Source organism: Aquarana catesbeiana, linkage group LG13, assembly GCF_042186555.1.
Source record: "Aquarana catesbeiana isolate 2022-GZ linkage group LG13, ASM4218655v1, whole genome shotgun sequence".
Lineage (NCBI taxonomy): Eukaryota > Metazoa > Chordata > Amphibia > Anura > Ranidae > Aquarana > Aquarana catesbeiana.
Genome location: NC_133336.1, coordinates 135,316,730 through 135,335,134, shown reverse-complemented (window position 1 = coordinate 135,335,134; position 18,405 = coordinate 135,316,730). Strand labels below are relative to the sequence as shown.

General features: G+C 44.6%; 1 protein-coding gene across 1 annotated transcript in view; it reads right to left on the bottom strand.

The window, feature by feature from the left end:
* The window catches only part of EXD1 (exonuclease 3'-5' domain containing 1), a 559,324-nt gene extending 541,191 nt beyond the window's left edge, over positions 1-18,133 (bottom strand). The window contains exon 1 of the mRNA XM_073610706.1: positions 17,992-18,133. Coding sequence (XP_073466807.1) covers positions 17,992-18,124 — 133 coding nt within the window. The 5' untranslated portion in view covers positions 18,125-18,133. The remainder of the gene's footprint in view (positions 1-17,991) is intronic.
* Positions 18,134-18,405: the final 272 nt, after the last annotated feature.

The window sequence follows — 18,405 nt, the reverse complement described above, 5'->3', positions numbered from 1 at the left end:
CAAGCAGGCAGGTAGATTTGTGATGCTCGGCCACTTATTTGCACGGATGGCTCAGGATTGTAATGAGGATTCCTGGAGCTCCTCTCCCACACGTCTGCCCCTGTTCACATCCGGACACGCCCATATGGAGCTCCTTAAAATCCTGCTTACCTACCCACACTCTTTATCTTTCTAAACTTAGAGGATTAGGTTTCCCTAATTTTACTAATTATTTCCATGCAGCTAATAGCACATATTAATTCCTAAATATCAAGCGAAATATGAGGTCTCCCTCTGGGTAGCGATTGAATCAGTCAACTGTGATCCGATCTCCATACCAAATATGGTCTACCTCTTCTGACCATAAAATAATAAAAACAGGATTACTAAACATACAATTGCTATATGGGATAGATTCAAAGTAATCAAAGGACTGCAATCTCCGCATATACCTCTTGTATCATTTATTAGAAATCCACTTTTCTACCCAGCTCATACATCTCCTAAAACTTTTAAAAAATGGATTTCTGCTGACTTAACACAACTCTGTGACCTAACGACCACTTCACTTAAAACATTTCCTGAAATATGTGAAAGCCAATTTCCGGATTCAGAACTCTTTCGTTCTCTACAGATCAAAAACATTTTTATGCCATTTATACAAGGTAGAGATAATCTATGTGACATAACGCATGTTGAATGTATTTGTAAAAATGACCCCCACTCAAAGGGGCTCGTGTCAATGTTGTATAGTCACCTGAATACTTTGCCTGATACAAAAACACCCACCTATGTGGAAAAATGGGAGAATGATCTTAGTTTTCACACGGACTCATCCAAATGGGATAAAGTCTGGGCCAATACCAAAATACCTCCTCAAAATGTAGTAGCCTTAGAGGCGAACTATAAAGTACTTATGCGTTGCGTCTGTCAGCGCAAGTAGAGGAAAAGCAAATACACAGCTTTTCCTGTTTACAATGTGATCAGCTGTGATTGGACACAGCTGATCACGTGGTAAAGAGCCTCCGTCAGAGGCTCCTTACCTAGATCGGAGATGCAGTGTGTCAGACTGACACACCACACCACCACGCTGCGCACCCCTACGATCATGGCTTATCCTGCTGGACATATGACGCCCAGTCAGGATAACTGAACCACTTCCCGGCTGTCATTCTGCTATAGGCAAGGTGGGAAATGGTTAAATATTCAGTTTTAAAATTAATGTCATTTCTAAACAAAAAACAAAAACACTGTACAAAAATTTGTTTGAGAAAAGTTTTCTATTTGCTTCTTCGAATTTTCCCCTCACTGTGGTCAGAAACGAATGACAATTGGCCCTCACTAACGATTAGAAAACTCAAACGTTCTTAGATTGAAAATTTATGACAAGGAAGTCTGTCATGAATAACATTATACCCTATCCTGTCTGAAAATCTGTAAAACAGCATTTTAGGTCTTTTCTTTTTTCCCTTTAACCACTTGCTGACCGGGCCATATCCGAATGACAGCTATAGCTCGGTCAGATAACTCTGGGAGGGCGTACGACGTCCTCACAGAATCCTGCTCCCAGGCGCGCACCTGGGAATGTTCGTAAACACCGGGTTCACGGAATAAAGGGCCAATCCCAGCGGCCCTTTACCACATGATCGATCTGTCCAACTGGACGGAGCAATCACTGTCAACAAACCAGCGTTATGTCCGGTTCTCTCCCTCCTCACACCAATCGTGTGAGGAGAGGAGGGTGAAGCTGCAGCGTGAGGTTGTTTTAGTGTGGAGCAGTGCCAAGGAGTGCTCATCAGAGCCAAGGAGTGCCCCACATCAGTGCCCATCAGTAAGTGCTTATCAGTTGATACTCATCAGCACCCGTCAGTGCCGTATAAATGTATTTTCATTTTCTTTCCACATTTTCCAAAACCATGTGGAAAAAAAATGACATGTTCAAATGACTCATTATGCCTCCTAGAATATACGTTAGGGTGTTTTCTTTCCAAAATGGGTTGTGGGCGTTTCCATGGTGCTCCAGGGCTTTGTCAGGAAATTATATGTGTAATTTATGTCCCTAGAACACCGGATGGTGCTCCCTGCCATGTTGGGCCTTTGTATGTGGCCAGGCTGTGAAAAAGTCTCACACATGTGGTATCACCATCCTCAGGAGGAGCAGCAGAATGTATTTCGGGGTTTAATTTGTGGTATGCATATGCTATGTGAGAGAAATAACCTGTTAATATGACAAATTTGTGGGAAAAAAAAAAAACAAACAAAAAAAAATCTTCATTTTGCAAAGAAAAAAATTACAACGTGAAAAAACCCGCCATGCCTCTTACAAAATACCTTGGAAAGTCTACTTTCCAAAAAGGGGTAATTTGGGGGGTATTTCTACTTTCTTGGCTTGTTAGTGTCTCAAGAAATGAGATGGGTCGTCAGTACATCAGGTGTCATAAATTTTCAGTTATTGGCACCATAGCTTGTAGACTCCAACCTTCACACAGACCAAACAACGTACACCAATTTCTGTTATTTTTATTAAAGAAATGTAGCAGTATACATTTTGGCCAAAATTTATGAAGAATTACTAGATTAGCAAAATTTTATAACAAAGAAAAAAGCATTTTTTACAAAATTTTCAGTCTTTTTATTTATTGCACAAAAAAATAAAAAAACCTAGGAGGCGATTAACCGGTTGTGGACCAGCCGCCGCAGCTTTACTGCGGCAGGTTGGTCCGGCTGCGCGAGATCACGGTACTATACGTGAGGCGCGCGGCCGGCTGGGGGGGGCACGCGCCCCCCCGCCATGCCCGATGATCGGATTTGATCAGGAGCTGATCAATTCCCAGGCCAATGATATCTGGCCTGGACCTGGTGAACGCTCCTGACGAATGATATTCTTCCCCTGTCTGTGTAACTGTAAACACTGACAGGGGAAGTGATGTCATCTCTCCTCGGGTCGGTCGTTTCGTTCCAGACCGAGAGGAGAGAAGACATACAAGTAAGCACACCAACACTACACTGACACCAAGTCACGTAGGCACATAATTTCACCACCGATCACCCCCACCCCCCCGATTAACCCCTTCATCACCTGTCACTGTGTCACCCAGTACAGCAATCAGATTTTTTTTTTGGTCGCTGTACTAGCATCAGGGTACCCATCGTATTTTACCCAATAAAGGTTTAACCCCCTGATCACCCGGCGGGTGATCAAAGTTAGGTTTTAGCGCCATATAGGGTCTGCGTAGCCCCAGGCAGCGTCAGATTAGTGCCAGTACCACTAACACCCACGCACGATACGACTCCCTTAGTAGTATAGTGTCTGAACGGATCAATATCTGATCAGATCTATACTAGCATTCCCAGCAGTTTAGGGTTCCCAAAAAAGCAGTGTTAGCAGGATCAGCCCAGATACCTGCTAGCACCTACGTTTAGCCCCTCCGCCCAGCCCAGCCCACCCAAGTGCAGTATCGATCGATCACTGTCACTTACAAAACACAACACACATAACTGCAGCGTTCGCAGAGACAGGCCTGATCCCTGCGAACGCTAACAGTTTTTTTGGTAGCATTTCATACAGTCGCTAACAGTCAGGAGCTTTTTTTTAACTGAGTCTCACTAGTGTACCAATAAATTTAGAGCCCAAAATGGCAAATCGAAGGTATGCTCGGGAAGAGGCCTACACGTTTCTGAGCATGACAGACAATGAAGAGGAAGTCACTCATCTGTCAGATTCAGGCTCAGAATACAAACCTGTAGACCGCAGCGGCATTCTGACAGATCGCTCTGACAACAGAGTTGTGGTCCCTGCCAAGGTCAGGCGTACCAGACCCTGATCTTCTTCTGCTGTTGAGGTGCAAGAACCGCAGGTCCCTCGGAGCAGAGAGCCAGTACTAGCGCCGCTATTCCTTCTGGTGAACTGGCAAGCACCAGCGGCCTAGTATATCCTGGTCGTACATCCAGCACTGCAGTAACACGTGGTGACGTGGCGAGTCCCGTAAGTGCAGTTCAAGTTGGAGAGGTGGCAAGCACAAGTAGTGTCCCACTGCCAAGAAGAAGACAAAGATAGGCCAGTCGAGCACATAGTGCCCTTCCTGCAGAAATCACCAATCCGATTTGGGAACCCACCACTTCTGCAGCACCCGTACTTCCCCCCATTCACTGGCCAACCCAGAATTCAGGTGGAAACGGTTGATTTTATGTCACTTCATTTTTATTCACTGTTTTTCACCAAAGATCTCTATAGATCTATTGTGGACCAAAGCAATTTGTATGCTGGTCGATACATCGCCGCTAATCCCCAGTTGTCCCTCGCCAGAGATTGGAGACCAATTATGGTTTCCGAATTTAAGACCTTTCTGGGCCTATCCCTCGTCATGGGCATAACCAAAAAGAGCGAGTTGCGGTCATATTGGTCCACTGACCCAATTCACCATATGCCCGTGTTCTCTGCCTCCATGACCAGGACACGATACGAGCAGATCTTGCGGTTCATGCACTTCAGTAACAATGAACTCTGTCATCCCCGGAGTGACCCTGGATTTGATCGGCTCTACAAAATTCGGCCCCTCGTAAACCACTTAAACCAATGTTTTGCAGCCTTATTTAATCCCAATCAAGTTGTCTGCGTTGATGAGTCCCTGATTAAGTTTTCTGGTCGCTTGTCTAGCAAACAGTATCTTCCCAGCAAGCGTGCCAGATACGGGGGTTAAGATGTATACGCTCTATGACAGGGCCACAGGCTATACATATTGTTTTATGGTTTACAAGGGAAGAGATAGTCACGTAGAGCCGGAGAACTGCCCTGACTACATAGGAAGTGCTGGTAAGAGTGTGGGACTTGGTGTCACCCTTATTCGGAAAGGGGTACCACTTGTACGTGGGACAATTATTACACGAGCGTGCCACTTTTTAGTCACCTTTTTGATTATGGAATTGGCGCATGTGGCAACGTGCAATCTAAATCGCTGGGGCTTCCCCCAACGGCATGTAGAATCCAGTCTTAGTCGGGGGAAGAGAGCCTGCTTGAGGTGTAATAATTTGTTAGCAGTGAAGTGGAGGGATTCACGGAATGTTTTCGTTCCGTCCTCACTTCACGCAGACACGGCAGTCCAAATTCCTGGCGACTAGTGTTGTAGAGAAACCAGTGTCCACGAATACAATCTTAATATGGGAGGGGTGGACCTCAACGAACAGTTGTTGGCGTCGTACCCAATTGCTCAATAGGCAAGAGGCTGGTACAAGAAAGTATCAGTATACATATTTCAATTGGCTTTGCTTAACGCTCATGTGCTATACAGAGCTTCAGGACAGACTGGTTCATTCCTTAAATTCCAGGAAGAGATCTTCAGAGCCCTTTTGTTTCCAGACAGTGCTCTTGCACAACTTCCCAATCCAAATGCAGTGAGCCGGCTGCATGAGAGGCATTTTCCTTTTGTCCTCCCCAAAAAAACCCCCAAAAAAGATAAGAAATTAGGTAAGATAAAATTGCGCCAGCTCCAAGTAAAGAAAAGCAGCCAACACAACAACCTGACTATTGTGATTATATGAAGTGAAAAAGAGTGTGGCGCTAAAAAATGATTGTGATTAGACCAATAATCGTGAGATCTTAAAAAGTGTAGATATAAGGCCCTGAGGTCTATACCCCATAGGGCTAGTGATAATAAAATAAAGTGTGTGAAGAAGTAGTGACGGTTCTTCCACTGTCCCCATAAAACAAAAACTTAAAAATAAAAATAAAGCATACGTGGACAAATGTGTGAACACATACAAACAGAATAGGACATATCTAGGTCCAATGGGTCACCTCTGGGTGAAATAATACGATCAAAAAATTGACTCAGTCTATGACAATAAATACATAAGTAAGCAAAATAACTACAGCAATATATTGTGCATTAACCCACAAATGGCCTGCTCCTCAAGGCCAAACCTGAGTGTAAAATCAAGAGTCCATTGGGATGGTGTATATATGTGAATATTTACAGTCCAACACTGTGCATTAGGGTGATCTCAGATAGCTCCCCGACAATTTGGATGTAAACAGTCTTCATATAGGGTAATTAAAAACTGATGAAAACAACTTTGCATACGGATGAATTCTTGTCTTGATATAGAGACTATCACTCAGAAAATAGACGTAAATTGCCCTTACCAGACAGGATGGACTCACAGGCCCTTGGCGGTGAGTCAAGCAAGCTTTTACCGTCAGACGGTGTAATACAGCGGACTGTATGGTGATCCTGGACAGGTCTCATCGGATGTCACCGGATAACGCACCCCTGAAGTGACTAGGCAGGAATCAGATGTCTTCAAGCCTCCGCCTCAGTCATCAGTTGGAAGGATAATTTCCTCAGCGACCGTCCATATGTATTGGCAAAGTAAAAAAGGAAAAACTTCCACATAGTGTAAATCCTTTTAAAAACGTTGTAACGTTTATTGTAATCAGAGGAGATAGTAACAAAAACGAAAATGTACAATAATGGGCAGTAAAAACTCGGCTCACAAAAGTACAAAAATATAAAAAGTATAAAAATTGGCGCAGTAGATGATGGTAGGGTAAAAACACAGTAACCCGACGCGTTTCGTCTTCAAAGACTTCTGCTGAGTCCATCCTGTCTGGTAAGGGCAATTTACGTCTATTTTCTGAGTGATAGTCTCTATAGCAAGACAAGAATTCATCCGTATGCAAAGTTGTTTTCCTCAGTTTTTAATTACCCTATATGAAGACTGTTTACATCCAAATTGTCGGGGAGCTATCTGAGATCACCCTAATGCACAGTGTTGGACTGTAAATATTCACATATATACACCATTCCAATGGACTCTTGATTTTACACTCAGGTTTGGCCTTGAGGAGCAGGCCATTTGTGGGTTAACGCACAATATATTGCTGTAGTTATTTTGCTTATTATTTATTTATTGTCATAGACTTTGAGTCAATTTTTTGATCGTATTATTTCACCCAGAGATGACCCATTGGACCTAGACACGTCCTATTCTGTTTGTATGTGTTCACACATTTGTCCACGTATGCTTTATTTTTATATTTAAGTTTTTGTTTTATGGGGATAGTGGAAGAACCGTCACTACTTCTTCACACACTTTATTTTATTATCACTAGCCCTATGGGGTATAGACCTCAGGGCCTTATATCTACACTTTTTAAGATATCACGATTATTGGTCTAATCACAATCATTTTTTAGCGCCACACTCTTTCACCCCAAAAAAGATGTCGTGTCTGCAGCAAACACGGATTTAGGTGTGACACCCGCTTTTATTGTCCCTCCTGACCAACCTGGTCTCTGCATTGGAGAATGTTTCAAACGCTACCACTGGAGTTTTAGCGTAGGGTACAGCACCACACAGTCAGTAGGCACACTAACACAGGGTCTCGAAAGATGTGATGGCCATCACATTTTGGGAGACCCTAATCTGCAACGTTCAGGTTACAGTTTTCTTACAGTTTTTTTTTTTTAAAAACCCACAAAAAACAAAAAAATTATTTAAAAAAATCCAAAAACAGTTGTGGTTGTATTTTTCTTCTCTCTCTCTATTGTTCTCCCTCTTATGTTCACTCTCTACTGTCCACTCTACTCTTCGCTCACTATTGTTTTATATCCTCTCTGTTTTTACTATGTTTTATTGTATTTGCTTTGCAGGTATGGTATGTTATACTGTAATGTTTTATTGTTACCATCATTAGCTTAGCAGGTACGTCATTCAGCTGCAGCACGGGTTTATTTATCTTGACAGCAAGAGCGTTTACTCCCACGATACGTAAACCAGTGACTCCAGCGATGTCAAAGGTGATTTCACCACCACAGTTAAAAAAAAAACAAAAAAAAAATTAAAAAAAAAAAATAAATAAAAGAAGAGCATATATGCCGAAGCATGGGCGCAGCAGGGGTGGAGGAGCGGTTTGCTCCTAACTTTTGGGGCAGATGCCCCCATGCTTCGGCATATATTTTTTTTAGGCCATTCAGCTGTAGCACCGTTTTAACTCGGCAGCAACAGCGTTCGCTCCCACGATACGTAAATCGGCGACTCCAGCGCTGTAGGTGATTTCATTACCACATTTAAAAACAATGTATGCCAATCATTAGAAGTGGGTGGATGAAGGGCGGTATTTTAATGGTGGGCATACCCACCGATCAATCTCTTCGGCCCACAGGCTGCATGAAAAAAAGAACATTACAATGTATGCCCAACAAGGACCAGCAACGTACTGGTATGTTGCTGGACTTTGAGTGGTTATACCAGAATGATCATCTTGGTATCATTCTTTTCAGCCAGCAGTCAGCTTTCGTAAAAAGCAATCCTGGCGGCTAATTAGCCTCTAGACTGCTTTTATAAGCAGTGGGAGGGAACGTCCCCCCCTTCCCACCGTCTTCCATGGTTTTCTTTGGCTCTCCTGACCAAACAGGGAACCCGAGAATGCAGCCGGTGGTTCAGCCAGCTGACCATAGAGCTGATCAGAGACCAGAATTGCTCCAATCATCTCTATGGCCTAAAAAAACGTTAGCTAGGAGCATTTCATGACTTCGGTTTCGCCGGATATAAATAGCGCCATTGGGAAATTGGCATAAGCATTTTATCACACCGATCTTAGTGTGGTCAGATGCTTTGAGGGCAGAGGAGAGATCTAGGGTCTAATAGACCACAATTTTTTCAAAAAAAGGAGTACCTGTCACTACCTATTGCTATCATAGGGGATATTTACATTCCCTGAGATAATAAAAATGATTTAAAAAAAAAAAAAAAAATGAAAAGGAACAGTTTTAAAAATATAATAAAAAAGATAAAAAAAAGTAAAATAATAAAAAAAAAAAAAAAAAAAAAAAAAAAAAACACACCCCTGTCCCCCATTGCTCACGCGCAAAGGCGAATGCAAGTGTCGCTCTGGTGTCATATGTAAACAGTAAATGCACCATGCATGTGAGGTATCACCGCGAAGGTAAGATCGAGGGCAGTAATTTTAGCGGCCTCCTCTGTAGATCTAAAATGGTAACCTGTAAAAGCTTTTAAAGGCTTTTAAAAATGTATGTAGTTTGTCACTGCTGCACGTTTGTGCGCAATTTTAAAGCATGTCATGTTTGGTATCCATGTACTTGGCATAAGATCATCTTTTTTATTACATCAAACATTTGGGCAATATAGTGCGTTTTAGTGCATTAAAATTTAAAAAAGTGTGTTTTTTCCAAGAAAATTGCGTTTGAAAAATCACTGCGCAAATACTGTGTGAAAAAAAAAAATTGCAACACCCTGTTTGGGGGTTCAAAGTAATTTTCTTGCAAAAAAAAAAAAAAAAGCTGAGTTAGACTTACCGGTAACTCCTTTTCTGAGAGTCTTCCAGGACAGCCCATGAGACCTTGGGCTCCTCCTACCAGGACAGGAAACACGTCACCCCCACCAGATAAAAGGGCGGTCCTCCAGGCCCATGTCAGTCTTCTCAAGAACCGTAGAACCCTGCAAAACATATGCATAATACACATAACTTCAGACAAAACCGGGTGGGAATCCGGCTGTCCTGGAAGACTCTCAAAAAAGGAGTTACCGGTAAGTCTAACTCAGCTTTAATCCAAGCGTCTTCCAGGACAGCCCATGAGACGATGAGCCAGAACTTAACAGTCTAGGAAGGGACAACTGCCTGAAGGACCTTAAGACCAAACGCCTGCTCCTGAGCTTATAGGAGATCCAGGCGATAATGTTTAATGAAGGTCGAGTAATTGGACCATGTGGCAGCCCTGCAAATTTGTTCCGGAGAGGCACCAGCCCTCTCAGCCCAAGACGTAGACAAGGCTCTAGTTGAGTGTGCAGTAACAAAAGGTGTAGAAACCTCCCTAATTTTGTAAGCTTCAGAGATGGTTTGCTTTATCCATCTAGCCAATGTGACTTTAGATGCAGTATTCCCCTTGTGAACTCCAGAAAAGAGGACAAATGAGGCATCAGTTTTCCTAAAGTTCTTGGTGATCTCAAGATAGACTAAGAGAATCCTTCTTACATCTAGAAAACTACATTTTCTTTCTAGGTCGCCCTGTGGGGAATTACAAAAGGTTGGCAGTACAATGTCCTGAGATCGGTGGAATGTACTTGCCACCTTGGGCAAAAAACCTGGATCGGTTCGTAAAACAACTCGATCCTCAAAAATCACGAGGAAGGGCTCCCTTACTGATAGGGCCTGCAACTCACTTACCGTATGAGCTGAGGTAACAGCTATAAGGAACACAGTCTTTAATGTAAGTAACTTAACTGAAATACTTCCCAGAGGCTCAAACGGAAATTCCACCAGACTTTGAAGTACTAGGGACAGGTCCCAAGTTGGACAACTTCTCACCACTACTGGTCTGGCCCTAGAGATAGACTTGAAAAATCTGGCTATAGTGGGATTTTCCAGGAGAGAAAACTGGAGGAACACACTAATAGCTGCCGCCTGTACCTTTAAGGTACTAACTGAAAGACCTTTGTCGACACTCTCTTGGAAAAATTCCAAAAAAGGCGGAATATCATGGGTTAATCTTTCATTTTCAGATAACCATGAGTTAAACCTTTTCCAAACTTTGGAATATATGGCTCTAGTAACCGGCTTCCTGCAATTAACGAGAGTCTTGACTACCTTGTCAGAGAACCCCTGGGCGCTCAGTATCTTTTCTTCAGATACCAGGCCGTCAAGTTTAAGGAAACCACCTGAGGGTGTGATACTGGACCCTGCAATAATAAGTCTTGCCTTTTCGGAAGACTCTGCGGAGGCTCTGAAATCCGAGACTGTAGCAGGGAAAACCATGGCCTCTTGGGCCAAAATGGGGCAATTAGAATGAGATCCATCCCCTCTAGCAGAACCTTCAGGAGGACTTCTGGAATCAGTCTGATTGGCGGGAAGGCATAGCATAGGCCTGAAGGCCACGGGTTTGCAAGAGCGTCCATCCCCAAGGCTTGGTCTGCCGGGTTCATGGAAAAGAATATCTCCGTCTTGCGGTTCTTTCAGTTTGCGAACAAATCCGCTATGGGATAACCCCATCCTGGTGAGGTCTGCAAAGACTTCGGGATGAAGGGACCAGTTGTCTCGGTCTATCCTGTGACGGCTGAGATAATCTGCCAGGCAATTGTTTGTCCCCTTCAGGTGTACAGCCGAAATTGAAGCTAGATTCCCCTCTGCCCATGAAAGGAGCTTGTGGGCAATGGACTGAAGCATCCGGCTTCTCGTGCCTCCCTGCTTGTTGATATACGCGACTGTCGCGATATTGTCTGACAGAATTTGGAGGTTGTGACCTTTGATTTCCATCTGAAAAGACTGCAGGGCTCTCTGGACTGCAAGCAGCTCTCTTTGATTGGATGAGGCCCTTGCCTCCCTCGAGGACCCCTCTCCCTGTGCTACTGAATTGCTGAGGTGGGCCCCCCATCCCCAGGAACTCGCATCCGTGGTAATTCTTCGGGATATGGGAAAGGACCATGGGAGACCTCCTGCTAGGTGCTGGCCAGTTCTCCACCACAGGCTTCTTTTTATCCTGGCGGGAAGCCGGATCCTTGACTCCAGGGACCTTACGTCCCCGTCCCAGTTTCTTAATAGAAACATTTGTAACGGACGCTGATGGAGTCTCGCCCATGGTACTGCGGGAAAACATGAGGTCATAAGACCTACTGCCATAGTCTGGAACACTTTGGTAATCTTCTCCTGAGGAAGAAAAACTCTTTGGTTCACTGAGCAAAAATCGTAATCCAGATAAGTTACTTTCTGGGCCCGGATCAAGGATGATTTTTCTTTGTTTATCAGCCAGCCTAGGGACTATAAGAAGTCCTGTACAGCCTGGAGATCCTCCAACAGCCTCTGGTATGATTTTGCCACTATCAGGAGGTCATCCAAGTAAGGGATCACAGTTATCGCCTTTAATCTTAGTGGAGCCAGCGCTTCCCCCAACACCTTCGTAAAGATGCGTGGGGCTGAGGAAAGACCAAAAGGGAGGGCTTGAAATTGAAAATGTCGGGTTCCCATACTCGTCTTCACTGCCAATCTCAAAAACTTTTGGAAGGCTGGATGGATAGGGATATGAAGATAGGCATCCCTTAAGTCCAACGTGGCCATAAAGCAGTTTGGGTATAGTAGGTTTTTGATTGTAAAAACCGTCTCCATACGGAAATGCTTGTATCTGAATGACTTGTTTAAGGTCCGGAGATTCAGGATAAGTCAAAACTTTCCCGACGGCTTTTTGACCACAAATACATGGGTATAGAAGCCCTTGCCCTGCTCTGACTGTGAAACGGGAATCAGGACTTTTTGATCCAATAAGTCTCCGATCTGGAGACCCAGAGCCCTCGCTTTCTCTCGATCTTGTGGAGGAAAGGTGACTAACAATCGTTCTGATGGTTAGTGAACAAACTCCAGCCTGTACCTGTTGGTCACTAGGTCCAGGATGAAGGGGCTCGAAGTGACTGCTGCCCACTGTAGGATGAAGGCCCTCAATCTTCCTCCCACTGGGGAACACAAGTCACTGTGGCTTGGCGGGCTGTTGAGGAGGGTTAAACAGCCTGCTGTCCTTTTCTCCAGGACTCCGTTGACTGCCTTGGCCACGAAAAATTTTTCTGGCTGTCGAGATTCTCTTTCTCTGGAAACGCCTTTTCCTTATCAGCCGTGCGTTCCAGAGCCTCCTGCAGTCCTGGGCCAAATAAATGATCGCCTGTTAAGGGAAGCCCACAAAGGCGTAATTTGGAGGCTGGGTCCCCTGACCAGGTTTTAAGCCAGATGCTTCTCCTGGCCGAGTTCACTAAAGCTGAAGTCCTGGCCGACATTCTTACCGACTCTGCAGAAGAATCTGCCAAAAAACCTACAGCCTGAAAGAGGAGAGCAAAAGACTTCAAAATCTGCTCTCTCGAGGTACCCGCTGACAGGTGTGACTGAATCTGAGTCAACCAAACCTCCAGATTCCTGGCCACACAAGTGGAGGCTAGAGCTGGTTTCAGGTTCCCAACCGCTGAGTCCCAGGCTCTGTGGAGAAGGATATCCCCCCCTCTTGTCTATCGGATCCTTAAGCGTGCCCATATCATCGAACGCTAGGTTCTAATTTTTTGAAACCTTTGAAAGAGGTGCGTCCAGCTTCGGTTTTTTATTCCATGGCTGCGCAGTGTCCTCATCAAAAGGGAACCTTCTTTTTAGGTTACTAAAGAATGGTTTTCTCTCCAGGTTATCCAAATCCAGTTTAACAGTATCAACCAATGAACTATGGACTGGAAAAACTCTAGGTTTTTTCTTATGCAATCCCTTATACATAAGATCGTGTTTGGATAACAACCTCCTCCTCTTTCAATTCAAGGGTGGTATAGATAGCCTTTAACAAGTCATCCACATCCTCTACAGATAACTTAAATCTCGAACCTCGAGTGGATTCTCTATCCCTGGGCTCTATATCTGACCCTGATTCTTCAGGGGAAGAACGGGTAGATCTGACCTCAGCCTCAGAGTCTTCACTCTCTGCCTTCTGCGGAGTGCTGACTGAAGCTCTCTGTGTGGACGGACCCTCTACTGGGGTCTGGAGCTTGTCAATAAGTGTTCTAAAAGAACTAAAGGTGGACACAAGCTCGTCCCTAACAGAGGTTAGCATTTTCTGACAAGAGGTAACCGGGTCATCCTTTTCAAGGCCATCTATACAGCTGCGACAAACGGCTTTGCTCCATGAGGAGCTCAATTTGTTTGCACACACCGCACATTTCTTTTTAGGTGGCTGCGCTTGAGTCTTGTCTTGGGTCTTGGTCTGTAAGACAAAAAGATAAGTGACCCCTAATGAGACTCTCAGCCACCCCACCACTCCAAACCACCATGTGCAGGAGGGAGGAAATGTGTCCCCTTAACCCACTACTACAGAGAGGGGAGGGGGAGGGAACACTCACAGGGAGAGCAAGATAGTGACATAACACTTCAGGCTTACCTGTGAGGTGCTGGTGTTGGGCGCATCGACTGCCTGTGTAGGAACTGCAGATTGATCCATCTTGCACCTTTCTGGCTTTCCACAGCCTGGCTGCTTTCACCAGAAGACACCAGCAGCCAGTGTCTACTGTTCACGCCGTTTAAGGAGACTGGAACCGGCGTCCGGCGATGGAAGTCATATGCCCCGGAAGTGACCTGCTCTCAGTATTTCCTGTGGGCCAGCTTGGAGCGCAGAAGCCCCGCCCCCTACTCGAGCGCCGCAGCTTTCATTTTGGAAAGTAGACACCCCAAGCTATTTGATGAGATGCATGTTGAGTCCATGGAATATTTTATATTTTGCCACAAGTTGCGGGAAAAATATATATTTTTTTTTTTTGCACAAAGTTGTCACTAAATGATCTATTGCTCAAACATGCCATGGGCATATGTGAAATTACACCCCAAAATACATTTTGCTGCTTCTCCTGAGTATGGGGAGACCACATGTGTGAGACTTTTTTGGATCTATTGCTCGTGTACAGGACCCCGAAAACCAAGCACCGCCTTCAGGTTAAGGGCGTAAAATGGTGATTTCACTTCCTCACTACCTATCACAGTTTCAGAGGCCCTGAAATGTCAAGATCGCACAAAACCCCCCAAATGACCCCATTTTGGAAAGAAGACACCTTAGGCTTTTTACTGAGAGGCATGTTGTGTCCATGGAATATTTGATATTTTGCCACACGTTTCGGGAAAATTACATTTTTTTTTTTTTTTTTTTTTTTTTTTTACACAAAGTTTCACTAAATGATATATTGTTCAAACATGGCATGGTTATATGTGAAATTACACCCCAAAATACATTCTGCTGCTTCTCCTGTGTACAGGGATACCTCATGTGTGGAACTTTTTGGCAGTCTAACCATGTACAGGACCTCGAAAACCAATCACCGCCTTCAGGCTTTCTAAGGGCGTACATTTTTGATTTCATTCCTCACAACCTATCACAGTTACAGAGGCCCTGAAATGTCCAGATAGCACAAAATCTCCCCAAATGACCCCATTTTGGAAAGCAGACACCCCAAGGTTTTTGCTAAGAGGCATGGTATTTTGCAGATCTCATTTATTTTTGAAAATGAAGAAAAGAAAAATCAATTTATTTTTTTTTTTCTATTTTCAAAACTTTGTGACAAAAAGTGAGATCTGCAAAATACTCAACATGTCTCTCAGCAGATAGCTTGGGATGTCTACTTTCCAAAATGGGGTAATTTAGGGGGGTTTTGTGCTAACAGGGCACTTACACCCCCTTCCTGCCCAGGCCATTTTTCAGCTTTCAGCGCTGTCACACTTTGAATGACAATTGCGCGGCAATGCTACACTGTACCCAAATTACATTTTTATCCTTTTCTTCACACAAATAGAGCTTTCTTTTGGTGATATTTAATCACCGCTGGGTTTACAAAAAAAAATTCAAATTTTGAAAAAAAAATTTTTACTTAGTTTGCCAGTATATTTTGTAAATAAGTAATTTTTTTCCTTCGCTGACGTGCGCTGATGAGGCGGCACTTATGAGTAGAGGTCGACCAATATGGGTTTTTCTCTGGCCAATGCCGATATTTAGAAATTGGGGCGGCCGATGGCCGATATATGATGCCGATTTTTGTGGCCGATATTTTTGGCCTATTTAAAAAAAAAAAAAAAGACCTCACCCACTCCACTCCTCCCTACTTGCTCCTGTCACTCTACCACACACTTGATGTCCTCAATACAGATGGCACTGGCTGTGGCAGGTGGCACTGGTTGGCTTAGGCAGGTGGCACTAATTGGCAGTGGCACTGGAAGGTGGCACTGGTTTGGAACTGACATGGCACTGGTTGGCACTGGCACGTGGCGCTGGCACTGATTGGCAGGTGGCACTGATTGGCACTGGCACGTGGCACTGGTTTGAAACTGGCAGGTGGCACTGGTTTGAAACTGGCAGGTGGCACTGATTGGCATAGCACTGGTTGGAGGTGGCAGGTGGCACTGGCAGGTGGCACTGATTGGCGGTGGCACTGGCAGGCACTGGTTGGTACTGACAGATGGCACTGGTTTGGAACTGACATGGCACTGGCAGGTGGCGCTGGTACATGGCACTGATTGGCAGTGGCACTGGAAGGTGGCACTGATTGGCAGTGGCACTGGAAGGTGGCACTGGTTGGCACTGATTGGCGTGGCACTGGCAGGTGGCACTGATTGGCGTGGCACTGGTTGGAGGTGGCACTGATCGGTGGTGGCATTGGCAGGCACTGGTTGGCGGTGGCACTTGTTGGCACTGACAGATGGCACTGGGTGGCAGGTGGCACTGGCAGGTTTCACACTGAGCCAAGAAACTGTGTGTGAAACTGACAGAGAGGAGATGTCAGAATTAAGATTAATGTCGGGGTGGGCGGGACCCGGCCAGGGTGGGCGAGACCCAGCAGCTAACAGCAGCCAATGATTGGGCTGCTTAAGAAAAGGGGCAGGCCACATACAGGCAGCGGCCCGCCCAGATCCCATCCCATTGGCTAGTGTTTGATAGCGGCCGGGTCCCGCCCACCCCCGACATCAACCTGAAATCTAACAGATCCCTCTCTCTCTACTCTGTTACATGTCAGCTTCACACACTCAGCGGCTCTGGCAAGCATTAAGTGCCGGGCTGAGTGTGGAGAAGGGAGGAGGAATGGCGGTTAATGTTAAATATCGGCCTAATTTTGAAAATAATCGGCCGATGCTGATTTATCAAAAATGGCCAAATATATCGATCGACCTCTACTTATGAGCACAGATTAGGTGACACTGATGAGGAGGCACCAATATGCCGTACTTATGGGCAGTGATGAGCACTGATAGGTGGCACTGATGGGCATTGATGGACAGGGCGGCACTGATAGCCAGCACTTTACTGGCATCACTGATCGGTGGCACCGATTGGTGACACTGTCGGTGCTATAATGTAATCAGGGCACTGATGATCAGTGCCCTGATTACATTTTTTTTGTCCCCTGCGAGGAGATGCCGCTGATCGGCTCTCTTTGCCACACACACTGTCATTGTGAGGCGAGGAGGGACGATTACCGGCATATCCATGTTTACATGTGACCGGCTGTGATTGGACACAGCCGATCACATTGTTAAGGAGCCGTAGCTCTTTACAGAGATTAGGGTTGCGCCGTGTCCTAGCAACACTGAGCGGCCGTGATCAGCGCGCGCCCCCGCGGGGGTTCAAGAGTGTCCGTTCTGGGACGCCATCATATGACGGCGTCCCAGAACGAGAGCCGCCCCGTCGTCACTTGACGGTGGGTGGGCAGCAACTGGTTAAGCTAAGTATTCACAGCCTTTATACTTTGTTGAAGCACCTTTGGCACCAATTACAGCCTCAAGCTTTTGAGTATAATGCTACAAGCTTGGCACGCCTAATTTAGAGTAGTTTCTCCCATTCTTTACAGGACCTCTCAAGATCCATCAAGTTGGATGAGGAGCGTTGGTGCACGGCCATTTTCAGATCTTTCCAGAGACGTTCAATCAGGTTCAAGTCTGGGCCACTCAAGGACTTTCACAGAGTTGTCCCGTAGCCACTCCTTTGTCATCTTGGCTATGTGCTTAGGGTTGTTGTCCTGTTGGAAGATGAACCTTCGCCCTAGTCTGAGGTCCAGAGCGCTATGGAGCAGGTTTTCATCAAGCAGGTCTCTGTACATTGCTGCTTTCCCTTTGTATTGTTTGTAGAATTTTGAGGAAAATAATTAAATTGAATCTATTTTGGAAAAAGGCTGTAACTTAACAAAATGTGGAAAAAGTGAAGTGCTGTGAATACTTTCCGGATGCACTGTAGCTGGATATTTATATTTGCCACTGCATATAGTTAAAATTGTCTCTTTTAAATTTTACAGCATAATTAAATTATACACCAAACTTTTGAGGTTTTTATCTGATTTATCGAAACAACAAAATCAGCCAACTAATCAATTATGAAAATCATGCGTTGCAGCCCTACACAAGTATTTTAATTACAATACAATGTGGCATCATGCCATGTATACATTGACACTTCAAGGGCCTGTACACAAAAAAAAAAAAAAAACACAAGATAAGTAAATATATATGGTTTACCTTTTATTAGAGTGACAGTGCGATCTGCATGAACACTAAATAAAACTCCTTGAAAGCACCTATTGGTGGTTGTAATTTTGATAATCTTCCCAATCAAATCGTTCAGGATGCATTTACCAGAAGCCAAGTCCATATTCAAATTTTTGTGCAATTACCTGCAAATAAAATTCCAGCAAGAAATTTTAATCAGTTTTTAAAATTCTGACAAATTCATAGGACTATCTGTTCCCTTCACCATGCCTAGGAAAACCAATAAGTTACCGTCAGTATGAAAATGCTACAGACTTTATCAAGATTTGTCATGTATGTACCAAGATGTGTATCTTTAAAGTGATCCTAAAGTCTGGGGTTTTTTTCGTTAACAATAACAAACATGTTATACTTACCTGCTCTGCAAATGTTTTGCACAGGAGC